Source organism: Cydia pomonella, chromosome 13, assembly GCF_033807575.1.
Source record: "Cydia pomonella isolate Wapato2018A chromosome 13, ilCydPomo1, whole genome shotgun sequence".
Taxonomy (NCBI): domain Eukaryota; kingdom Metazoa; phylum Arthropoda; class Insecta; order Lepidoptera; family Tortricidae; genus Cydia; species Cydia pomonella.
In genome coordinates, this window is record NC_084715.1 from 5455590 (window position 1) to 5480649 (window position 25060).

The 25060-nt window shown below is 37.6% G+C and overlaps 1 protein-coding gene across 1 annotated transcript in view; it reads left to right on the forward strand.

Annotated features, from left to right (window-relative positions):
- Positions 1-640: 640 nt before the first annotated feature.
- LOC133524022 (tyrosine-protein phosphatase non-receptor type 4) overlaps positions 641-25060 on the forward strand; it is a 47568-nt gene continuing 23148 nt past the window's right edge. Inside the window, exons 1-9 of the mRNA XM_061859790.1 lie at positions 641-1291; positions 3087-3215; positions 7852-8065; positions 13832-14040; positions 15428-15580; positions 16687-16925; positions 18962-19105; positions 21862-22087; positions 23643-23748. Coding sequence (XP_061715774.1) covers positions 1121-1291; positions 3087-3215; positions 7852-8065; positions 13832-14040; positions 15428-15580; positions 16687-16925; positions 18962-19105; positions 21862-22087; positions 23643-23748 — 1591 coding nt within the window. The 5' untranslated portion in view covers positions 641-1120. The remainder of the gene's footprint in view (positions 1292-3086; positions 3216-7851; positions 8066-13831; positions 14041-15427; positions 15581-16686; positions 16926-18961; positions 19106-21861; positions 22088-23642; positions 23749-25060) is intronic.

Below are 25060 nucleotides of genomic sequence, written 5' to 3' on the forward strand. Positions count from 1 at the left end.
AATTACAATAGTATTAGATGGATATACTTAGGTAGAGGAGAGAAACACAATAGGGTTGTTTCCAATTTTTTGAAACGCTTGTATTACGTTCTATATTAACTAAAAGTTGCCCTAAAATTCAACTTTTATACTAAAAACGGCTTGAAATATGTTAAATTAACAAAATATATTTTGACAGATGCTTTCGCGCCCAAAACGCTGTTTGAAAATTGTGTGACGTCACAGTTTACGGTTTGACACATAACTACATACATACACGTAGAAGATACGAACTGTCAACTGACATTTTTTTCTCATTTGTTGTTTATCGCCTAACTGTCAACAGTGTCAATCCGAGAGTTGTGACGTCATCAGAATCTTCAATGACGTTTCGAGTTTGGTCACGTGACGTGTGCCAAAAGATATTTTAAATTCAATATTTACAAAAATATGGTCATTACAGGTCTCCTAAAAGTAGTTTAACATGTTCTTATAATCCAAAAGAATTTATTGGGATACAATTCTGCCCTAAGATTTGTAGATGGAAACAACCTCAAATTACATTATGCACCCTTAACAGCGCCCATTTGTACTTTAGCAATGAGGTCCCTCTAACAGAATAAAAGATTCTGAAACGATGCTTTCATCCGGAAGAAAATACAGTGAAGGAATTCCGTCGGTTCTACCATGAGCGTACGACAAGCAGTAATAGAACGTAACGTCCTCCCATTGACGTTTATCTGTGGAAATTCAATATGGCGACAATTTCTAAAAAAAAATAAACAGTAGCAAGATGTTAAATGAATGTATTGCGTAGATACTGGCCATTTTAATGGCTTTTCGAACTGAATTATACAAACTTTACAGCTAATAGTCGTTTATTAAGGAGAAATTGCCTTATTACGCCTATGTGACTTATGCAATACGTTACAATAATAGCTTGTAGCTGCCGCTTAACGAAGGAAGGAAAATACATGAGTGAGGTCAAATGATTCACGGGGTTAACTAAGTTTACAACGATAATACGTAATTGTGCTGTGTCTGTGAGCGTGTGTGGTGGTGTCGACGGTCGCAAACCATCTGCGGCCGATTTGTATCGCGAAGTGTCTGACTTATAACTTAAGAATTTATTCCGGTTTTGATGAGTAATCGATTAGATGAGATGATCGAAAGCGTTTCGCGGCGTGCCTTCAGTAGTTCCAGTGGCACTTACAATGTCCGAGCGTTGGAGCTGCAGAGAGAGCGAAAACTTAACATATTAAATGTTACCGTGCAGTTCTTGGACGATACCCAACACTCTTTTCAAATTGAGGTAAGAACAGCTGTTCGTCATTTGTTTGACAAGTTTTTTTTCACAAGTTCTGTCATGTAGTAGTTTATCAACCAGTATTCTAAATTTGGACCAAAGACCAAGGGCCAAGTAATTAACCTCTTTAATAAGTACTAGAACTAAATCAGGTCTGGTTATAAAACACTGATAACCATATATTGTTAGAATTATTCTACCAGTGTTCCAATTTTTATTTATTTGCAAGGGATTAAAAATTAGACTAGGTAAGTAGAGTAGAAGTTTTTCCCTGGGTGTAAAAGGTATTTTATTGCTGTTTGTTATATTACCTACTTGTTAAAGAAGTATGTTTAGAGTCTGTGTAGGCTCAGTCAACATTTTTACTCACTGGAAATGTTAGATTAGTTATCACCAACCTTATTTGGTAATCTTTATAAAAAAATATATATAAAAATAACAGCTGAAGTGAGCAGAAGTTAAATTAGTATACTTACTTAAACTTAAGTTATCTTGGTTCATTGCATTGGTTTACCCTCGCTGCACTATACTTTTGACCTGTCTAATGTGATAAAGCTGGGATTGGCAAACTTTGTAAAGAACAGCCTCAGTAGATTTCACAATTTTTAAATGCTAACAGGGTATAGCTGTGATTGAGATACATCAAATTGTGTAAAAATACTTTCAATAATGTTAACCTCTTGGACGCCAATGACAGATATATCAGCACTGTAGGTCGAACACCAAAGACTGATTAATCTGTCACAGACCACAGAGCAGCTTAGACCTGCATATGCATATACCTCAATTCCAGTTTTGACTCTTCGGTGACGTGACTTCTGAATGACAGCTTTTTTGCTTGACACAGCATCAAAAAGGATAATATCCAGATAGGAAAACAGGGACACTCATCAGGGATCTTTCTATGGAAAGGCAGTTTCGGGGCAGTCATCCACTTACATCTTAATAGGTTTATATGGTTAGTGAGCAGCTAGATGATGCAGCTTAAGTTTGATTCAAAAACTGTGGGTAATGTCAGCCTTTTGTAAATGATACTTAAAAAAAAAAACAAGCTTTCCTTTAAAACATTTCTAATATGATCAAATATGAAGTAGGCACATAAAGTAAAATTATAGCATGTCATGTAAGATTTACACTATTTGCGATTAATTTACAATGAACAAAATACTGATAAGATATGAATTTTGAGTGAATTAATGTAGGAACAAATGTTATCTGCATTACTGCAATTTATTATATTGTATTGCTTGATTGCCCTACTTATGGTAATATAGGGTAAATGTGTAATTTATATACGAATTAAGTACAATTTAATTTAACTTTATTAACTATCTTGTTAAGTGTTGCATGAATTTCTTGTCGGAAAATGTATACTTACAAATTAAGTATACAATATTTAATTATTCAAGTAATTCAAGTTGTTGCTAAGTGTTGTGTTAAAAATATTTTGTACAAATAGGGCTGTCATTACCAATGTTACTGATATCAGACAAAAATATCAAAAACCCGCTTTTTTTAAAAAAACGCGTTTTTCCTCCTATCAATTTTTACTTACAAAGTAAAGTTGTTTGTGACCCTAAATGTCTGGGGTTTACTCAAGTGTTTTTAAAAACCTGCTTGCACACATAGAAGCCCTAATATGTATGATGTATCAAGATTTTGATCTGAAATAGTTACTAAGCACATTCAATAAAATAAGATCCTAGGTTATCCCATTAAAATTTGATTTTTATTTAACTAAATCATTCTTTAGCTATTTCTTTTCTTTCTTCATTAAAATTTCAACATTATTTGATTCCAGAAAAAAGCAAAAGGCAGTGCACTGTTAGAGCAAGTATTCCAACACATAGAACTCATTGAGAAGGACTATTTTGGACTACAATTTACGGAGAATGGTGCAGCACCAAATGCTACTAACACAGAAATTACGGTATGTTTTTTTTTGTATTTTGGTAAGGCATATTGTGAAATATCCATTTAACAAAGTTGCATTGTGCCAGCAATAGTAAAAACGTCTGGCTTTAGTTCAAGTGAAAAAAAAGGTTATTCCTTAATATCTTCATACAAACGTGTATCAGGAAGAGCAAATAGTGTTTACATTAACTTGAAACTTCACCACCAAGCATTAATCCCGTCTACTGGTAATTCAAAAATCGGGAAATGTTAATATAAACGTTTATTTAAATATATAAACGTTTATTTCAGGCCGGGGCCCATAAAGAAAAATGTTAATAGTTACAATTCCTTAGTTTATGTTAGCACCTACTCGTATACAAAAAGTAATTACAATGAAATTATTAATAATTAAAAATTAGAATAGATAATACATAACAATAATAATAATATTCCACAATAACCAAATAAATAAAAATAATCAAATTAATAATTCAAAATATTAAATTTTTACACAAGGCCGAGCATTATTTGCCTCCATTTGTCATAAATGGGGCAGTCAAACCTATAATCAAACAGGCTCAGGATGCTGCTTCGAACGCGACTGAGTAGGGAGGCCACTTTCTTGCGGATAATTGCGTGGAACCTATCTGTGTGCGCCTCCGCGAACATACTTGACGCGCTACCGAATCGGGGCAGCTGCATCAGCATCCTGAAAATGTTTTTATATTGGACGCGCAGAACACTGGCAGCCTTACGAGTGTATGTCACCCACAGACTGCTCGCGTAAAAAGATTGGCAATATGCCTTGAAAAGTGCCACTTTAACCGGTTTAGAGCATCGGTAATGACTTTTAAGACCACATCTTACGGCCATACCTGAGACATGCTCAGTACAGTAGGTTAATTAACTTCAATTTGTATGTCACACGGCCATGCAACTTCAAATTACAGAGACCAATGATTTGACCTACATATGTTTAAGTACCAGTTAGTATTTATGTTAGTTTTGATTGTTTTATGTGTCACACCTTTTGTTTAGGTATGTTGGTAGAATATATTGATAATATTGATATTCAGAATTAGGAAGAGTTAACTGAAAGCAGTTAAAAGAAATGATTCAGGCATATTTATTTAACCTTTCATGGATATGGTGATCAAAAATCGTGTGCTGTATAGCACAGAATCAATCGTGCTTTTTTTTCTAGATTTTTAACCTCATGATAAGGATTGTGACCGGATTTTTAGTCATCTTTTTTCATTTTATCGAGAAGTATTATTTTTGCTCTATATACATTCACAACGATGTTTGAACAATTTCTTTCCACCACATATGATTGGTTAATAAATAAGAATATCTGTATTTATCATAATTCAGTGAACACTAGGTATAGCCTGTATCACGGGGATCAAGATCAAAGCGAATTACCAAGTTAATACCTCAATAACTTTTATATTGAAAATCATTTACTACATGAACCACATACTGAAACTTGCTTACTAGAACTAGGGATGAAAATTCCGGAAAAAATAAAATGCATTTTAATATAAATGTAATTTTTTTCCCCCTTTTTAATTTTTTTCGGAAGTATTGTAAGTGAAATTTGCATTTCTTTTTTTGAAAGAAACTAGAAAAAAAAACGTTCCGTTTGGAAATTTTCTCGTATGTTTCCGGGTTTTTTAACGCTAGACTATACAATTCTATATGAAACCAAACTCTGACTATTCAAGGGAAATAAAATCCCTGACTTTGGATTGTACAAAATTACATAGGTATTCCAGCTTCCTTGAATTAAATTAATATATCTGGAATTGCTTAGTCACAAATGGGTCAGGAAACACCAGCACTAAGGAAAAATCTCACTACGCATTTCATATAATTTATCTATTTTCCTCAGAAACAATACGTAGTTATCATGGGATTTCCCACTTCCCATGTTCAATTAATAAATATAAATGGGTTATGCCTGTCTGACGTATTTGTATTTTCTCAATGAGATATATTCACGTAGTGGATGTTGATAAAACAGAAAATACAGTTATTGATTATATTTAAAATAAATTGTTTCACACCATGCACTATTTCAATTTGATTTGTTGTGTTGTGTTGTTTTGAGATTTAGATTGTATTCTAGAAACATTCTAGACTTGTATTTTTTTATAGAATTGGTTAATAAAATAAAAATAATTTATTTCGGACGACACAATCTATATTTTGTTAGTTACAAATATACTTAAATTACTATGTTAGTACCTAAACTAAGACGCTGGGTGGTCCAGTGCCTAATTAATGCACTGTCCCATCTCCCTGCCACGATGGCCAGGCGCCCTTCGGAGCGTCGCGTCTTATTATTGAATTTGATATCTGTACAACAAATTAATATTTAAAGAATAATAATAACCCACCACTTGTGCGTTCCAGGGTTAGCCAACTAACTCGGAGTTAAAAGGTTATACAGGGTTAAAATGTGCTGTTAACTCTGAGTTTTAATGGTTGGTGGTGGTGATAAGCAAGTGGCCCTTAGCGCCTTCCCAATAACCCGGGTTTAACCGATTAAACTGTTAACTCAGTCTCAATTTGTACTGGTAACCATTGTAACTCCAGGTATAACCGGTTAACCCGGGTTAGTGGGATGGTGCACCTAGATGGAAGAGCGTGCTACTTGCAATCTGGAGGTAACGGGTTCAAACCCCGGCTTGTACCAATGAGTTTTTAAGAACTTGTACGAAATATCGTTTGACATTTACATGTCGCTTTTCGGTTAAGCAAAACATCGTGAGGAAACCGGATTAATTCCAATAGGCCTTGTTAACCCTCTGAGTTGGAAGGTCAGATGGCAGTGGCTTTCGTAAAAACTAGTGCCTACGCCAATTCTCGGGATTAGTTGCCAAGTGGACCCCAGGCTCCCATGAGCCGTGACAAAATGCCGGGACAACACGAGGAAGAAGAATCTCTGTTTAATAAATCGGAAATAGTAGCTAATTGTATTTAAAATTCAAAAAGCGGCCAAGTGCGAGTCAGACTCGCGCATGAAGGGTTCCCTACCATTTATGACGTATTAAAAAAAAACTACTTACTAGATCTTGTTCAACATTTTACCACTTTGGACACACATTTTACCACTATGGAAGTGTCTCTCGCGCAAACTATTCAGTTTGGAAAAAAATGATATTAGAAACCTAAATATCATTTTTGAAGACCTATCCATAGATACCCCACACGTATGGGTTTGATAATTTTTTTTTTTAATTCTATGACGTATTAAAAAAAAAAACTACTCACTAGATCTCGTTGAAACCAATTTTCGGTGGAAGTTTGCATGGTAATGTATATCATACAATTTTTTTTAGATTTTTCATTCTGTTATTTTAGAAGTTACAGGGGGGGGGGGGGGGGCACATTTTTTCACTTTAGAAGTGTCTTTCGCGCAAACTATTAAGTTTAGAAAAAAATGATGTTTGGAACCTAAATATCACTTTTGAAGACCTATCCATAGATACCCCACACGTATGGGTTTGATCAAAAAAAATTTTTTTTTTAAATTTTATGACGTATTAAAAAAAAAACTACTTACTAGATCTCGTTCAAACCAATTTTCGGTGGAAGTTTGCATGACAATGTATGTCATATATTTTTTTTAGTTTTTTCATTCTCTTATTTTAGAAGTTACGGGGGGGGGGGGGGGGACCCACATTTGAAAACCTATCCATAGATATCCCACACGTATGGGTTTGATGAAAAAAGATTTTTTGAGTTTCAGTTCTAAGTATGGAGAACCCCCAAAATTTATTGTTTTTTTTTCTATTTTTGTGTGAACATCTTAATGCGGCTTATAGAATACATCTACTTACTAAGTTTGAACAGTATAGCTCTTATAGTTTCGGAAAAAAGTGGCTGTGACAGAATCGGACAGACAGACGGACATGACGAATCTATAAGGGTTCCGTTTTTTGCCATTTGGCTACGGAACCCTAAAAAGAAGTTGTTTTAACTTGTTACCCAAATACCTATTTCTACATATAGTGAAATGAATTTAGGGAAAATTTACCCGTTATTTCCGTTTTGGGCGACTATGTAATTAATTATTATTACATTATCGCGTTGTGTACGTGACGTAAATATAGGGAAATACTTAGCCTTACATATATAGTCGTATGGATAAGGTGTTATTTACCCATCTAAATATAGTAGGTACCATTTACATACCTACTTAATACGTTCCTGAATTAACTTTTTTGTTTAGGTATAGTAGTATGTTGTTTATGTGATATATTTTTTGACATTTTTAAAAGAAGAGATTATTAAGAATGTATCTGTTAGTTAAATCCTTAAAAAAAATACTTTCTTTATTTTCTAAATTGAAAAACCTCACCGAACTCTCGAAACCTGGCACATTTGGAACTTAAATGATTGCAATACCATCTTTGTTTACTGCGTATAACCTCATTAAAACTTAGAACGCACTCCGATTAATTCCAGAACTGCAATAAGTGTAACGTACACCATAATTCATAAGTGCACGCATTTGCAAGACTGAAGCCGCAAGAATTTTTTGCGGTTCCAACTGATGCGGGCGCTTATGAAGCATGCCGTTCGTTACACTTTTTGCGGTTCTGGAATTAATCGGCGTGCGTTCTAATCTAAGTCTTAATGGTGGAACTTTCATCTTACAGCGTTGGCTAGACCCAAGCAAGTCAGTCAAGAAACAAGTCGGCGGCAACGCGCAGTTCTGGCTAGCGGTCAGGTTCTACCCTCCAGAACCTTCCAGACTCGCTGAGGAGTTCACCAGATACCTGCTCTGTCTGCAGCTGAGGAAGTTACTGCTGGATGGAAGGATGTCTGCGCCTAAGAATACTTTGCTGTTACTGGCGTCATTCACGGTGCAAGGTAAGGCCTTATTTATTTAAAACTATATTGCACGATATAAAATTGTACAAATCGCGGACTTAAGAGGCTGTCAACACCCAATGTCCTTGAAATTGATGTTACTTAAACAGTTTTTTAAGAAAGACTATTTGATTTAGTCCAATAAGAAAAATATATGTTCATATTAATTATATTTCAAAGACCGTGGTTGTACTCGATACATGATTGAACGAAATCGGCTCGATAGAAAATAATTGCAAAGATTGGTCTTAAAATCACAATTAAACGGTTCTATGTCTTTATTGTTTTGACTTATGAGCAGTGCCGGATTAACCATTAAGCAAAATAAGCACTTGCTTAGGGCACCACGTGTAGGGGGGCACCAAAATCGTAGAAAAAAAAAAAACGCGCAGGCTGCATCAGCGTCGCACTCAAAGTGTAGTACTTATGTACACGAAACTTTTTGATACGTGTGTACCCATCTAACAACGAAGGGTCGTAAAGTGAGTGAGGACACGTAAGCACATCCCCAACCTTACGCGGAGGCCATCAAAGCTCATGGCAATAAAAGCATCTTTATCAAGTTGCGCTTTCGAGTTAAGGCAAAGGCCGAGCAGTAGGAGGACCGTGATTACATAGGTTCAATTTCAAGCCACTCTTTTGCAGTTCGGCGTTAGGTCTTATGCGACGCCACAGGCCTTTTACTTTATGCAAACTGCCTCACTTTCGCTTGGCCATGGATCCAAATCCATGCTGTCCTCTTTCGCAGCTGGGCTGCCTTGCTCACACCTCGCCATTGATTGTATTATATGATAACGCGCCGCAATCGGACGCTGCGGAAGTCCAGCTAGTCATACCTCGCCATTGGTCAAATTCAAGCCTTGCTTTCTTCCAGCTCGACCTTTGGCCTCATCCGTAAGCGCCGATCGAACGCTCATCGCATTCAGCCTTAGACTTTGCCTTTAAATACACTGATTTAAACCATCACGATTTAGGCCAATCAAATTAGATCCAAAAATAGCGTTTAGAGGAATTAATTCCCAGCAAGCTGGAAGTTTTAATACATTTATTTGGTCCTAAATGCGTATAATTCAAGTTTACTCTATCCCAGGAGGTGTGCATACATTTTGGGATCCTTAGGAGATAATTTTTTCCTTTGGATTGCCAAACCACTCCATGTAGAAGGAATTCCCTATAAATTATGGTGAATCCGACACTGGTAAGAAAGCGTTTTCGGATTATTAACATGATTTTACCAAAAATAAAAAATGTCGACCTTTTTTAGGGTTCCGTAGCCAAATGGCAAAAAACGGAACCCTTATAGATTCGTCATGTCCGTCTGTCTGTCCGATTATGTCACCGCCACTTTTTTCCGAAACTATAAGAGCTATACTGTTCAAACTTGGTAAATAGATGTATTCTATGAACCGCATTTGGATTTTTACACAAACATAGAAAAAAAACAATAAATTTTCCCCATACATAGAACTGAAACTCGAAAAATCTTTTTTCATCAAACCCATACGTGTGGGGTATCTATGGATAGGTCTTTAAAAATGATATTGAGGTTTCTAATATCATTTTTTTCTAAACCGAATAGTTTGCGCGAGAGACACTTCCAAAGTGGTAAAATGTGTGTGTGTGTGTGTGTGTGTGTGTGTGTGTGTGTGTGTGTGTGTGTGTGTGTGTGTCCCGTAACTTCTAAAATAACAGAATGAAAAATCGAAAAAAAAATATATGATATATATTGCCATGCAAACTTCCACCGAAAATTGGTTTGAACGAGATCTAGTAAGTAGTTTTTTTTAATACGTTATAAAATAAAAAATAAAAATTTTTTTTTCATCAAACCCATTCGTGTGGGGTATCTATGGATAGGCCTTCAAAAATGATATTTAGGTTTCTAATATCATCTTTTTCTAAACTGAATAATTTGCGCGAGAGACTTCCCAAGTGAAAAAATTTGTGTCCCCCCCCCCCTCTAACTTCTAAAATAACAGAATGAAAAATCTAAAAAAAATATATGATATACATTACCATGCAAACTTCCACCGAAAATTGGTTTGAACGAGATCTAGTAAGTAGTTTTTTTTTAATACGTCATAAAATTAAAAAAAAAATTTTTTTTTCATCAAACCCGTACGTGTGGGGTATCTATGGATAGGTCTTCAAAAATGATATGTAGGTTTCTAATATCATTTTTTTTCTAAACTGAATAGTCAATCAATCAATCAATATATTTTATTGCAAGAACATAGTTAAATTACATTTTGGATCCTCTGATATCAATTTTAATAATACTCGTAATTAAAACAATTTTTCCGTCGGCCGTACCGTTTTCGATTTGAAAATGAAAATGTTTATTTGGGTAACAATGAAAATCTCCTGGAATGGAGCAAACTCGGATTATACGTATTTTTAGGTGGAAAAAATCTAATTGTATTGGCCTAATTGTGACACATTATTATTTAAGAAAACGGGACTTAATCGCGTTTGATTAAGTTCCAAAATTACCTCCAACGTCAAAATAATGATGTCGACTTTACACAGTCTTCTCCGAAACCGTGGGGACAACGCCGTCCTTGAAACGTCTGGTCAGAGGTCATTTTAAAACTTACCCTATTAAGTCCCGTTTTCGTAAACAATAATTTGCTATTTAAGACATTTGTGGCCATTGGTACTTGTTCTGATAAGAACCAATGGCCAATGGCTAAGCCCCTACTGAAGCTCGGCCTTTGCCCTCACATGAATGAGCTTCGCAGGAAAGCTCTAGAGGTTGCAAAACCCTGTGCGGAGAACGGCCTATGTCTTACGTCTTCGCTTACACTTGGACAGTGATTGGCTCGGCCTCCGGACTTATGCGAAGCACGGTCTTCGAATTTGCTTACACTTCACCTTACCTACTCTTGGAACATTACTGCTGCAGTACTGTCAATTTCCGTGATAAAATGATGTGACGGATTGAAAATTCTATTCTCAGGAGCAATGCGGCAATAAACGTCACTCAATTTACCAAGAAAATTAAATGTAATCTTGATGAGGGGGCACCATGGTCTAGAAATGCTTAGGGCACCAAAATGTCTTAATCCGGCACTGCTTATGAGTCTGCAATTAAAATCACAATTTCAAAACATTTATATCTAAACCGCTGTTGAGTAAAATATTACACTAATAATCCACTTTTTTTATTTAAATATTTTTCTTATTATTCCCTTGCCCAGGCCCAGTAACATGCGACAGTGCTATCTCATTTACTCCGATACAAATAGACAGTGTGCGCGCTTTAGGTATTGACAGCCTCTTAATGACTTAAGTCAACCATTGGGTCAAACAGAAACTTGTAGTTAGTGCAGGATTGTACACAAGGAGAAGGAATATGAAACACAAATAAAGTTTTTCTAAAAAATACTTATAACTATATTCTATTTATACACTAGACTTAAGTACTCGGGAGCAGCTGGATCAAATAATATAGAATAAAGGGTGCAAATATTTTTTTTTTTAAATACCACGACGGTGGCAAACAAGCATACGGCCCGCCTGATGGTAAGCAGTCACCGTAGCCTATGGACGCCTGCAACACCAGAGGCATTACATGCGCGTTGCCGACCCTTTAAAAACCTGTACACTCCTTTTTAGGGTTCCGTAGCCAAATGGCATAAAACGGAACCCTTATAGTTTCGCCATGTCCGTCTGTCTGTCTGTCTGTCTGTCTGTCTGTCTGTCTGTCTGTCTGTCCGAGGCTTTGCTCCGTGGTCGTTAGTGCTAGAAAGCTGAAATTTGGCATGGATATATAAATCAATAAAGCCGAGAAAGTCGTACAATAAAATCTAAAAATTTAATTTTTTTTGGGGTACCTCCCCTACAGGTAAAGTGGGGGTAAAATTTTTTTTTCGCTTCAACCCTAGAGTGTGGGGTATCGTTGGAAAGGTCTTTCAAAACTAATAGGGGTTTTCAAGAAACATTTTTTGATAAAGTGAATATATTCGGAGATAATCGCTCCGAAATAAAAAAAAAATGTGTCCCCCCCCCCCCCCTCTAACTTTTGAACCATAGGTCCAAAAAATATGAAAAAAATCGTGGAAGTAGAGCTTAAGAAAGACATTAAATGAAAACTATAGCGGACATGATCAGTTTAGCTGTTTTTGAGTTATCGCAAAAAGTTTTCCCTTCATAGTAAAAAGACTTATTTTAATTAGGTACTGATTATGCAAATTTGCCTATTTGTTTAACTCAGGTGAAAAGTACCGTTTCATCCCTTGGTTAACAATTTACTATACTTTAATAAGCTCCAGTTTAGCTTATTGTGACGGAAGAGTAACTACGGAACCCTACACTGAGCGTGGCCCGACATGCTCTTGGCCGGTTATTTGAAGAACCCCATACTGTAACCCCTCGGGAAAACCTCGGCAGGAAGCTCATTCCACAGCCGAAGCGTTCGCGGGAGGAAATTCCTCTTAAACCGCACAGTACGCGACCATTTAGGTTCTAGGGTGTGAGGATGAACACCCTGCCGACGGCGAGCGGTGCGGTGATAGAAAGCGGCCGTTGGCATCATGTCAAACAATTCTTCAGAGCACAGCCCATTGTACAAGCGGTAGAACACACACAAGGAGGCAAAGTCTCTCCTTAGACTTAAAGGTTCAATACCGCTTGTGAGTTTGGGATCGTCGACGATTCGTACAGCGCGCCTTTGGACTGAGTCGAATGGTCCAAGCTGGCATGCAGGTGCTCCTGCCCAAAGGTGACAGTTCACGGATGGGAAGCCAGTTCAGTTTGCGGCGGAAGGCCGATACATGATCGTATTTACGCAGCACAATTATAAATCTTATTATGATTTTACTATATCTAACATTGTTTAGCATTAAACAGTTATTCTGTACCGCTAAAACACCGCTCCCATACAATCGAAGTTACGCTTTTTATTTTAAAACGACATGCTTATATTATATGAAAGTTGGCATGAACATTTGCGTAACACATAACTATGTCGTACTAGACACACTATGTCTGGTACTAGACAACTTCGTTATTTGTGACAGAAAACGGCAAAACGTCCGAAGGAGGACGAATAACCTGTCAAGGCGTCCTTATGGTAAGCGACAAAGTTTTGCCGGTTTCGGTTACATTTTTAGCATTAGAGAAAGTGTAGACAATCTTGATATGTCTTTTTATTGAAAAACGCTATTAAAAAATAGTAAATATTACTTATGAAACGAAAACAATGAAAATGGTAGTATAGTTTAAGTACATTTTTTTTACGAAAATGTCAAAAACGTAACTTGAAAGACGCTTATAATTTATAATAATGACGTTATAGAAAATACCGCTTTGTTCGTGTAATCTTAATTAATTGTAAAATATAATATAATTCACTTATGTCACGTGTTGCTGTGAACTAATTTTTCACCACAATGAGAACATGTACTTAATCTGCAACCACACTGAATATTACCTATTGTAATGATCTCATCACACAAAACCGATGTTTTACAAAATAGGTAATAATAACATAATTTCTTAAACTAGGCGGTTATACTTTTCTGCTTTTAAATCGAATGTGTTTTTTATATAAGTTTAACTTATGCATACTAATTGACCTAATTAACTTTAAGTCTGTCGTGTGTCCGGTCAATAATCGTGAGCTAACCTCGGTTTTGGCGTTTAGAGCGGAAAAAAATCGTTCTAAAATGCAAAAAGATGACTGAAAGATGCAACAAACACAGACAAAAGTTCAATAAAATTTTAACACTAGAACTTATAAAAACACATAAACGTTTATTTCAGCGGAACTCGGCGATTACAATGTATCAGAGCATCCGCCGGACTATTTGTCCGAACACAGATTAGTGCCAAAACAGTCCGCTGAAGACGAGAGAAGGATACGTGAACTACATAAGTTACATAGTGGCCAGGCCCCTTCTGATGCCGAAGCGAACTTTCTAGAACATGCGAAAAGATTGGACTGTTATGGCGTTGAATCTCATCCTGCTAAGGTAAGTACTACAATAACAGATAAGTATGTAATCTATCAAATTATCAGTCGGAGCACAAATTTGTGCTTAAACAGTCTGCCGAAGACGAGAGAAGGATACGTGAACTACATAAGTTACATAGTGGTCAGGCCCCTTCTGATGCCGAAGCGAACTTTCTAGAACATGCGAAAAGATTGGACTGTTATGGCGTTGAATCTCATCCTGCTAAGGTAAGTACTATAATAACAGATAAGTGTGTAATCTATCAAACTATCCGTCTTTCCACAAATTTGTGCTTAAACAGTTCGCTGAAGATGGGAGAAGAATACGTGAACTACATAAGTTACATAGTGGTCAGGCCCCTTCAAATGATAAAGTGAACTTTCTAGAACATGCGAAAAGATTGGACTGTTATGGCGTTGAATCTCATCCTGCTAAGGTAAGTACTATAATAACAGATAACTGTGTAATCTATCAAACTATCCGTCTGAGCACAAATTTGTGCTTAAACAGTCCCCCGAAGACCAGAGAAGGATACGTGAACTACATAAGTTATATAGTGATCAGGCCCCTTCTTATGCTGAAGTGAATTTTCTAGAACATGCGAAAAGATTGGACTGTTATGGCGTTGAATCTCATCCTGCTAAGGTAAGTACTACAATAACAGATAAGTATGTAATCTATCAAATTATCAGTCGGAGCACAAATTTGTGCTTAAACAGTCTGCCGAAGACGAGAGAAGGATACGTAAACTACATAAGTTACACAATGGTCAGGCCCCTTCTGATGCCGAAGCGATCTTTCTAGAACATGCGAAAAGATTGGACTGTTATGGCGTTGAATCTCATCCTGCTAAGGTAAGTACTATAATAACTGATAAGTGTGTAATCTATGAAACTATCCGTCTGAGCACTTTGTGCTTAAACAGTCCACTGAAGACCAGAGAAGGATATGTGAACTACATAAGTTACATAGTGGTCAGGCCCCTTCTGATGCTGAAGCTGACTTTCTAGAACATGCGAAAAAATTGGACTGTTATGGCGTCGTATCTCATCCGGCTGAATAGATCTGTCAAAGCACAGTGCCTAAATATGGCCCAGAAGAATTCTAATAAAAACAATGATGCTTTCATTAAGAAAAACCTTCATACGTCTTTAAAGACCGAGTTGGTTCGTGTAGCAGTTTCCCGAGGGAACTCGTTTTGTCTAGTTTCGCCTAATTAAGGTGAAAAATTATTTAACTTAAATAGACTTATACCCATACGTTACGGTCTAACATAGTAGTGGTAGTATCTTACAAAAGGTATCAGTTTTCAGTATGTGTATCAGCCAGTCCTGTAGTTAGTTTTTCACGTTGAATTAATATTGTAAAATTAAATACAAATATTTTTAAGATATTTTTTTTTCAGGATTACAACGGAAAGGACATATTTATTGGCGTGACCTCAATAGGTATAGTCGTCTTCCAGAACAACATTCGAGTGAACACGTTTTCTTGGAGTAAAATCGTCAAGATTTCCTTCAAGAGGAAACAGTTCTTTATTCAACTTAAGCGGGAACCCGTAAGTATTCAAGTTATTTTTTAATATTCTCTCAAGAAGGCAATTTAGGGGAAACTATTCCCCTCTGGGTGGTTGCCTACGCCAATTCTTGCGATTAGTCGCCAAGCGGACCTCAGGCTCTCATGAGCCGTGGCAATAAGCCGGGACAAATGCTAGGAAGAAGAAGAAGAAGAGAGAACTCAAAAAACAATAATTCAAAAGTTTGGACCTGTTAGTGGCGAATAATCTGTAGATCTGTAACCTGGGGGCCTAGTCAAGATGACAACTGTTGATAAAAAAATGTTAATCGAATCTTAATGTATGGAAATAGTCATGAGATTTGCCGTAGCATCTGTTAACACGATACATTTTTTTTAAATTTTCGTATGACGGTTGTCGATGTACGATTGTCGTATTGGCTAAATAGGCTTCCTGAATTTGAAAATTTATATTTAACATTTACCCTTTGTGCCACGAACCAGGGGCTTTTATAATGCCCTTTATAGTTCATCATCGCTCCCTCCGCATCCGCATAAAAATTGGTTAGTAATTTAGGTTCTTAAAAATCTATGTTAGTCTTATGAACTATTTATCTACAGGAAACTTAACCTAGTAGGTATGGGGAGCGACAAATAGTCTTACCCTATTTGTCCCTCCCAATAACCACATCAACCCAGTATGAAGGATACCTACCCAGGGTAGTCGAAGCGTTCGGCCAACGTCCTTAGCATGCTGTTGCTGCTTCCGCGCACTCTTCCAAGCAGAGAGGCTGTTCTTTTTCTTATAGCACAAAGCTAGCCTTTAGAAGACTCACCCTAGAACGGACCGGGCCCGACACTTCTTTTTCTATGACAGGTGATCGGTGGTCACGTGATGCTTAATATAGAAAACTGAAGTGTCGGACGCCTCGGCCCGGGTCCGATCACGGAAATTTAGGTGCACCGTGATTGAGAGGCTAACAATTTTTGATATTAGTCGCAAAGACTGAAGGACACTTTTCCTTGGGTCAAGCTGCCGTTGGAATATTTAATTATGCAGAAAATAATTAAATCTAATAAAGATGCTAAGTTGATAAGCCAGCATTAGCATAAGAAAAACAAGTAAAAGTAACTTTTTTTTACTTTCAGTCCGAATCATACGACACAGTCCTCGGTTTCAACATGCGTTCAGGGCGCGCAGCTAAAGCCCTCTGGCGTTGCAGCGTGGAACGCCACGGCTTCTTCCGCCTCCGGGCCCCGCGGAGACGGCCCCTTTTGGGAGCCCTAGGGGCCCTTGCTGGTATTACAGCCCCTACTGTGCCTAGGACCGAGACACAAGCGTTGGAAGATGCTAGAAGATCACGGTCGAGTAATAGAACTTTTGTCAGGTATGATTTATTTTTTTACAAAATACTGCAGTTTAGGACATAACTTTTTTTCTGCGGGGTCAGGGCCCTGGTCGGTACTACGACCCCACAGTGCCTAGAATTAAGACGCAAGCATTGTTAGAATTTGCCTGAAGGTTGCAGTGAAGTAACCTATTCTCTCGCACTCATAAATTGTGATACACGATGGCTTTCCCTTTGGGGTAATTCCACGAGACTGTAACGTCAGTTACCAATTCTTTCGTGTGTTCTTACATTCATTAAGCAAATTTAAATGTCTGTATGTCTGGCGTAGCCCTACAGGTAGATATCTGGATACTTCAATTTGCTTAATTAATGTTAGAACACGAAAGAATTGGTAACTGATGTTACAGTCTCGTGGAATTACTCTTTGCACACTTCAGTTTTCTTTAAGTGTAAGCGCCATTGTAGATCTGTGGCGTCGATTATCCACTATGCTTTTGGTATCTGTAGCTACCAGCTGTCAACCTTATTTTTTTATAATAATAGAAGTCACTGAAAAATATCAATCATATGAGGTTCTATAAGGATTTCAAGGGCTAGGAACAGATGTCCTCTTTTATTAATTATAATTAAATAAATAAAAGTTTTCCCATTGTTTTTGCCGATTAAAACCTACTTTTGACTTGAAATATTTTATTTTATAATTTTTTCCAACAAAAACCATACATATTTCACAAAGTACTGACCCTATTATGCTTTTGGTATCTGTAGCTACCAGCTGTCAACCTTATTTTTTTATAATAATAGAAGTCACTGAAAAATATCAATCATATGAGGTTCTATAAGGATTTCAAGGGCTAGGAACAGATGTCCTCTTTTATGAATTATAATTAATTAAATAAAAGTTTTCCCATTGTTTTTGCCGATTAAAACCTACTTTTGACTTGAAATATTTTATTTTCTAATTTTTTTCAACAAAAGCCATACATATTTCACAAAATACTGACCCCATAAGTATGAATATGGTCTCATTCGATTCAGCGCAAAAAATTACACGAAAATGACACCTCACTCGCCTAGTTTGTAAAAGTGCATATTTTAAAATGAACCCCCAGCCAGCACATACCGAAAAGGGGGTCGGACCCCTAAATTTTGATAGAACTCGGCAGATCCTCATTTCTAGTACCAAAATAAAGATAAAAAATAAAGTTTCATGGATGTACATATTTTGCCGCCAAAATATGCTATTTTTACAAGCTTTTATTTACTTTCACCTGACCATTGTGTTTGTAATCAAAGTTTGACCATTTCCCGGTTTCCGATGAAGCTGCAAATTTGCATACATATGTAAGTCGGGTGACAATGCAATATTATGGTACCATCGAGCTGATCTGATCAGGGATCGGAACCGGTTTTTTGCAAAAAACATCGAAATAACCATATATTTCGGTTTATTTTATACTCTAAATGTAGGACTCAGTTGTGTTTTCAGATAACGACTTCGTATTATTAGATTGCCTAATTAGAAATGAAGTAATTAACAAAAAACGAAAAAATACCGTTTTCGTTCCCATACAAAAAATACCGGTTTCCGATCCCTGGATCTGATGGAGACAGGAGGTGGCCATAGGAACTCTGTGATAAAACAACGCAACCTAATTGTGTTTGGGGTTTTTAGAATTGTCTCTGTCTGGAAAGAAAAGTACAGTCAGCGATAAAAGCTTGTACCAAAATTTTTTGCCAAAAAGTTATTTCCTGTAGTATTTCTTTATTAATAGATAATAAATCCTTGAGATTTCAGTTTGTAAACAATACCATAAGGTTGTTATAATGCTCTTATGTTTTTATTCTCATAATTTTTCTTTTCTTTTGTTTGTTTTTTGTTTTTGCGCGCACAAATAGCTCTGTTTTACTATGTAGAAACTACTTAATAAGCATGATGTTAAAATATTCTCATTAAGGAAACTGTAAGTCTAGTTTTAAGAAAAGTTCCTGTGCTATATATAACTATAAAAGACTGTTTGTTTCTTAAATAAATAAATTAAATTAAATTACCAATAAAGCCTCCCTTCCAGACGCAGCAGCTCCCGCACGCGCTCGCGCTCGCCGGGCGCGCCGCCGCCGGGCGCGGCGCCGGGCGCGGCGCGGGGCGCGCGCGTCACGGCCCACGACGAGCCGCCGCCGCGGCCCGCTTGGACTGCGCCCGTGACTGATAACGTGTAAGTTCCGACTTACTCGTTACTTTTTTTTTACTTTTTTTATTTTTTTTATTTATTTGCCAAAAAAAATACAATATTTTAAGTACCTTAATCTAATTTTTCGCCAAACTGTGAAACAGTTGGCGGTGCGCTGTAAAATAATCTTAAACTAAATAGGTACACTAAACATTGAGTAATACAGTAAGTAGAAGTATGAGCATAGTAACATACCTATAATCTAGTGAGATTTGACGTGCCATTAGGCTCACTTAGGCTTAGCACGCCCTGCGGTTTTTTTCTTGCGGTTGCGGTCTGGCCGAAAACGCCGAACCGCGGAGGAACTCGCACTGCGGTTGCGTTTCCGCGGTCTTCACGTTCAGTATGACAATGGATTTCCTCAGAGCGGTATGTGTTGTGGCCTTAGTTTTAAGAAATAAAAAAAATAGAAAACGTCTTCGCCAACATAAGTACTGGGTGCATCCTCTAACAGATCAAAGATATTTGAAGGCATACCGGCAACGCTTCACTTTCGACCGGCAACGAACTTTCGGACTCCGACGACATAATGCAGCGCACAACACACACCTCACTGCTCCGGTCTCTGAGCCGAACTGACGAAAAAACCGCTTTTTACGAACCGCAGTGGGGGCGCTGCCGTACATGAAGTATGAGATACATAAAAACGCGCGGTTGCAAACCGCGAATCAAAATGTAACAAGTTGCGTTTTTAAAATCAATCACTGAAATAAATCGCAAGTGCGTGCGCTTATAAATAATGCCGTACGTTACATTTTTTGCGGTAGCGGAACCGCTTTTTAAAAACCGCAGTGCGTGCTAAGCCTTAAAAAGATCGGATAAGAAACACCACGCTGCGTTCAAAAACCCGCATTGCCGACGTAGGCGAGAAAACCGCTAGGCTAAAATGGGACTGGGCCGGTCACGTCTACCGCATGCACCCAGAGAGGTGGGCTAGCATAGCCACCGAGTGGATGCCGGTAGAGGGACGTGGACGGGGCAGGCCCAGGCGGAGATGGCGGGATGACCTGGACAGCTTCCTGAACAACTGGCCGGAGGAAACACCAAATCGGGAATCGTGGAAATCAAGGGGAGAGGCCTTTGCCCAGCAGTGGGACACTCAAACAGGCTATTAAAAAAAAAAAGAAGGAAGATCAATCCGTCGAATATTTTTCTCGAGGGCGCCTGGGCCGCTTTGGAATATTTTAAAGAGTCCACAGTTGGTGCCATTGACAGCATGTCAAGACTCGGGACATGATAGGGTCCTAGAAAAGTCGTGGGAACTCTCCAACTATTATTACCAGTAGTAATTTTAGTATTTTTTTAAATGAAGTTCCTTATCGGACGGAATTTTAACTCTTAGAGACTCTATACATCTCTAAGGATAATTTGATAAAAGTGATTTAGTTCTGACATTTAGAGATATTTACACCTCTAAATAATTTTAGACTTTATCTCTGTATCTGTTTGTTATTATTGTTATTATTATTTTAGTTCTTTCTTGTAATTCGACATTTAGTGACTTTATACATCTCTAAGTAATAATAATAATTCACTTACTTTTTCTTTAAACAATAATACTTTAAGTAGTTTGCATTAATATTTTCAGTGAATTGTATTTTATAATTGTTGATGTGCTTGTTTTTGCTTGTATGTAAATTCCATGTTGACGTGTAAACGTGCCCTTGTGGCCTATTTGCTAAATAAATATCGAAGTTGAAGTTGAAGAAGTTGGACGGTTGGCGGATAAAGGCTAGGCGAAAAAAAGTGTAAGATATTTCCGTCACAGCCCTCTATTCTTTAAATTCTTTCTTGAGAATAAGTATTAACCTAATGTCACCGACTTACGTATATCGTGGCGCAGTTGCTTAAAAACAGCCGCTTAAAAACACGTGGTAACAGCGACGATCCGGGTTCGATCCCCGGACATGTATACAGATATTTGTTACTATTTTTTTTTGCACTTGATTTTCATCGTTTTGATTAACTAAGCGAATATGTAGCACGAGCTAAGCGTATCAGTTTCAGCTTGTATAAAAATATCTTCTTAAAATCAGTATACCATCAATTGTACGGTCTTTACCAACGATCATACAAGTGATGGCATATTGTTAAAAGTTTCTGAAGAAAGGATGGCCGTTGTGAGGAATCAAAACAGTAATATTTCACTCGGTCGATGGTCTCTGTATAGGTAGATAATAGAATTGAAGTCCCGGACACAACAACAAAATCATGTAATGACAATAAAATTTTAAAATTAGTATCCTTTTTTCATATCAATAACAAGTTGAACCGCCAACTGCAAGACGGACCAAAAAGTTTATTTAAGTTTTTTTTAGCCTAATATTAATTTTGTAATAACATTCTGAGTGAATCCTCATTCATTATTGTTTTTGGAATTAGTACTCTATGTAACTGTGTGTGTAATCATTCACCTCAACTCTCCTGCTGTCTGACGACCTGTTTGGCCTAGTGGGTAACCCTGCCTATGAAGCCAATGTTCCCGGGTTCAAATCCTGGTAAAGGTATTTATTTGTGTGATGAGCACAGATATTTGTGCCTAAGTCATATATATAATATATATCATTGTCTAAGTACCCACAACAGAAGCCTTATAGAGCTTACTGTGGGATTTAGTCAATTTGTGTAATAATATCCTATAATTTTTATTTTTTATATCATTCTTAGTTTTAATTTGATGAAGTCAAGCAGTCCATTATTATTAAATGAGACTCAATCCCAACTATTAAATTATCTTTCAGAGACGAAGGCGGCTTCCTTGAGCGCTCCCTCGCCCTTCGCGTTCCTCTTTCCTACGCCGACGACTCAGATACAGCATCAGAAGTAGCCGACCAAACGGTCCGGGTTCGACTCTCGGCCGGAGCCGACGGAAGATTCGGGTTCAATGTTAGAGGCGGAGGCGGAGCGCCTGTCCTTGTGTCACGAGTCGCACCGAGAAGCCATCCGCAGCTGCAAGAAGGGGACCAGGTAATCCTTGTCTAACATAGGCTTCGATAGCAGAAGTTATCCTTGTCTAACCTTAAGAATACACCGGAAGAAGCTGATCAAGAATAGGTTGACCTCTTAGAGCCGATAGAATTTTTGGATTCAATAGAGGATAACCAGGTAATATGTCCTTTTCTAAATAGGCTACAACAGAAGTTAAGATCTAATCGTCAGGGTTCTCTCAGAGCTGACGGAGTGAGGGGCTGGAATGGAACGCCTGTGCTAGTACCAGGGTATCTGCGAGAAGCCATCCGTATCTGAAAGGAGACATTTTAAAATCCCTCGCAGGTAGTAGATATTTATATATTATTTGCAAAGCCGGGAGGTAATTAAAATAACTGATAATATTAGAAGTATTAGAACAAATTAAATTCTCTCTCTTCTTCCTCGCGTTGTCCCGGCATTTTGCCACGGCTCATGGGAGCCTGGGGTCCGCTTGACAACTAATCCCAAGATTTGGCGTAGGCACTAGTTTTTACGAAAGCGACTGCCATCTGCCCTTCCAACCCAGAGGGTAAACTAGGCCTTGTTGGGATTAGTCCGGTTTCCTCACGATGTTTTCCTTCACCGAAAAGCGACTGGTAAATATCAAATGATATTTCGTACATAAGTTCCGAAAAACTCATTGGTACGAGCCGGGGTTTGAACCCGCGACCTCCGGATTGCAAGTCGCACGCTCTTACCGCTAGGCCACCAGCGCTTCCATTAGAACAAATTAAATTATGTTTAGAAAATATTTTAATTTGTTTTTTATTTCAAGTAGAAACACTACTATATAAATTATAAACTGAAATAAATGTCATATACTAAGAAAAAGTGACCAAGGCCTCCAGTGCCACAGGCTGGAATCGAACCAGCGTCTATGCATCAGTTCAGTAAGAGATGCATATACTTGGAAAAATTCGACCAATGCTGCCGTGAACCCGGTGGCCGAGTGGCTCAGGCACCTGCCGCGATAGCAGAGGACGCTGGTTCGACTCCAGCCTGGGGCACTGGAGGCCTTGGTCACCTTTTCTTAATATATGACATTTATTTCAGTTTATAACTGATAATCCAGAGTCATCAATAAATTTTTCAGTGTTGAGTAGAATTTGCATTGTGCTTATCTAATTTATTCTTGAACTCTTTGGGCCGATTATTTCCTCTGGGAGTTTGTTCCAAGCTTTGACCTCTCTGTTGCTAAAGAAGTGTCTATGAGGATTATTGTAGGCCTGCAAGACACCATGCTGATGACCTCTCAGACGGTTGTTGTTATTGCACTCTAGCATCTTATGAATTTTCATAAGATGCTAGAGGTTCTTTGAGGTCAGAGATTCTTTGAGGTCAGTGTCGGGTTAGTATTTTGTATGTGCCAATCAGGTCTCCACGTTCTCTGCGCTACAATGACCGACCAAGAATATTTAGCCACGTACGAAACGTCAGGATGAACAATAAAAGGAAGTACACACTATAACGTCCCGTTTTAATTTAAATAAACAGTGAAGATCAATATTCTAACTTTTCTAATAACTTATTAGTACATTAACTTTGTTTGCAGGTGATATCAATAAACAACACAGACGTGGACGACCTGACCCACGAGCAAGTCGTACAAATCATTAGAAACACACGCGGCGTGCTAACGCTCGTCCTTAAACAAAATGGTATGTATCTCGTGTCATTACTTACTTTGTTTAACAAATTATAAGGCTATACCGCATTTATCGACATCAAATCGCCGTCTGCCAATTTCAAAATTTTAAAAAATCTTTGTTTTTTTTCGAGAAAAAAAACGCTTTTGTCGTTCTTAAGACATGAAGTTTGTCTTTTTTCTGACCGGTTTAAACTGATTCAACTTTGACAAATTTAGTATTTAACACCCGTATTATTTGGACCAAATCTTAGATTTTTTATCATTTGAACTTCTTAGAATCCTCTAATGTAAATCGGATTAATGTTTTAATTATTATTTAAGGGCTTAGGGAAAAGCACAATGAAACCATCGGATGTAAGACATAGACAAGAAATTTATTTTTTAAAAAGTGTTGCCAGGTTGCGGTTAATTATTTTAACATCCTCCCTTTAAGCGCAAACCCATGGCACTGGAGCATTTGTGAATCTTCACTTGTGAAGTGGATTTGGTCAGGATATCAGCCACCATGTCCTCGGTTCCAAGGTAGATGACTTCTATTTCCTTTTTGGCTACTTTCTCTCGAACAAAGTGGTACCTGATGTCTATATGTTTGCTGCGGGCACAATAGGATTCTGTACCTGCAAATTTAATGGCACTTTGATTATCACAATATATAACAGTCGATGATGTCCCAACATCATGATGTAATTCTGACTCCAAGTGTCGGAGCCACATTGCTTCTTGTACAGCAGCAGCAAGCGACATAAATTCTGCTTCCATAGTCGAAAGGGCAATGGTGTTTTGTCGTTTAGAGCACCATGATATTGCTGCACCCTGAAACAAAAAAGTGTAGCCGGAGCAAGATCTTCGGCTGTTAATGTCTGAAGCCCAGTCAGAGTCACAGTAGCCAGATGTTCTTTTTTCTTCAGTATTTTGGCTATATATTAATTTCATTTCCTTAGTACCTTTAATATATCGCAGCACTCTTTTCAAAGCTAGCCAGTGCTGCTGTTCTGGCTTGTTATTAAAGCTACTTAATTTGTTTACTATAAAACATATATCCGGCCTGGTCCCTTGGGATAAATATAACAGGCTTCCAATTGCTTCTTGGTAAGGTATGTCTGTTAGTATATTTTTCTCATCTTCTGTGCTGATCAATTTAATGCTAGGGTCACATGGTGAATGCACAGGATTACAATCTGTCATCTTGAATCTTTGTAGAATTTTTTCTATATAAGCGGTCTGATCAATATAAATTTCGCTTCTTGACGAGTTTTGTTCAATTCTCCAACCGACAAAATGATGTATGTAACCAAGCTCCTTCATGTCGAATTTACTTTTTA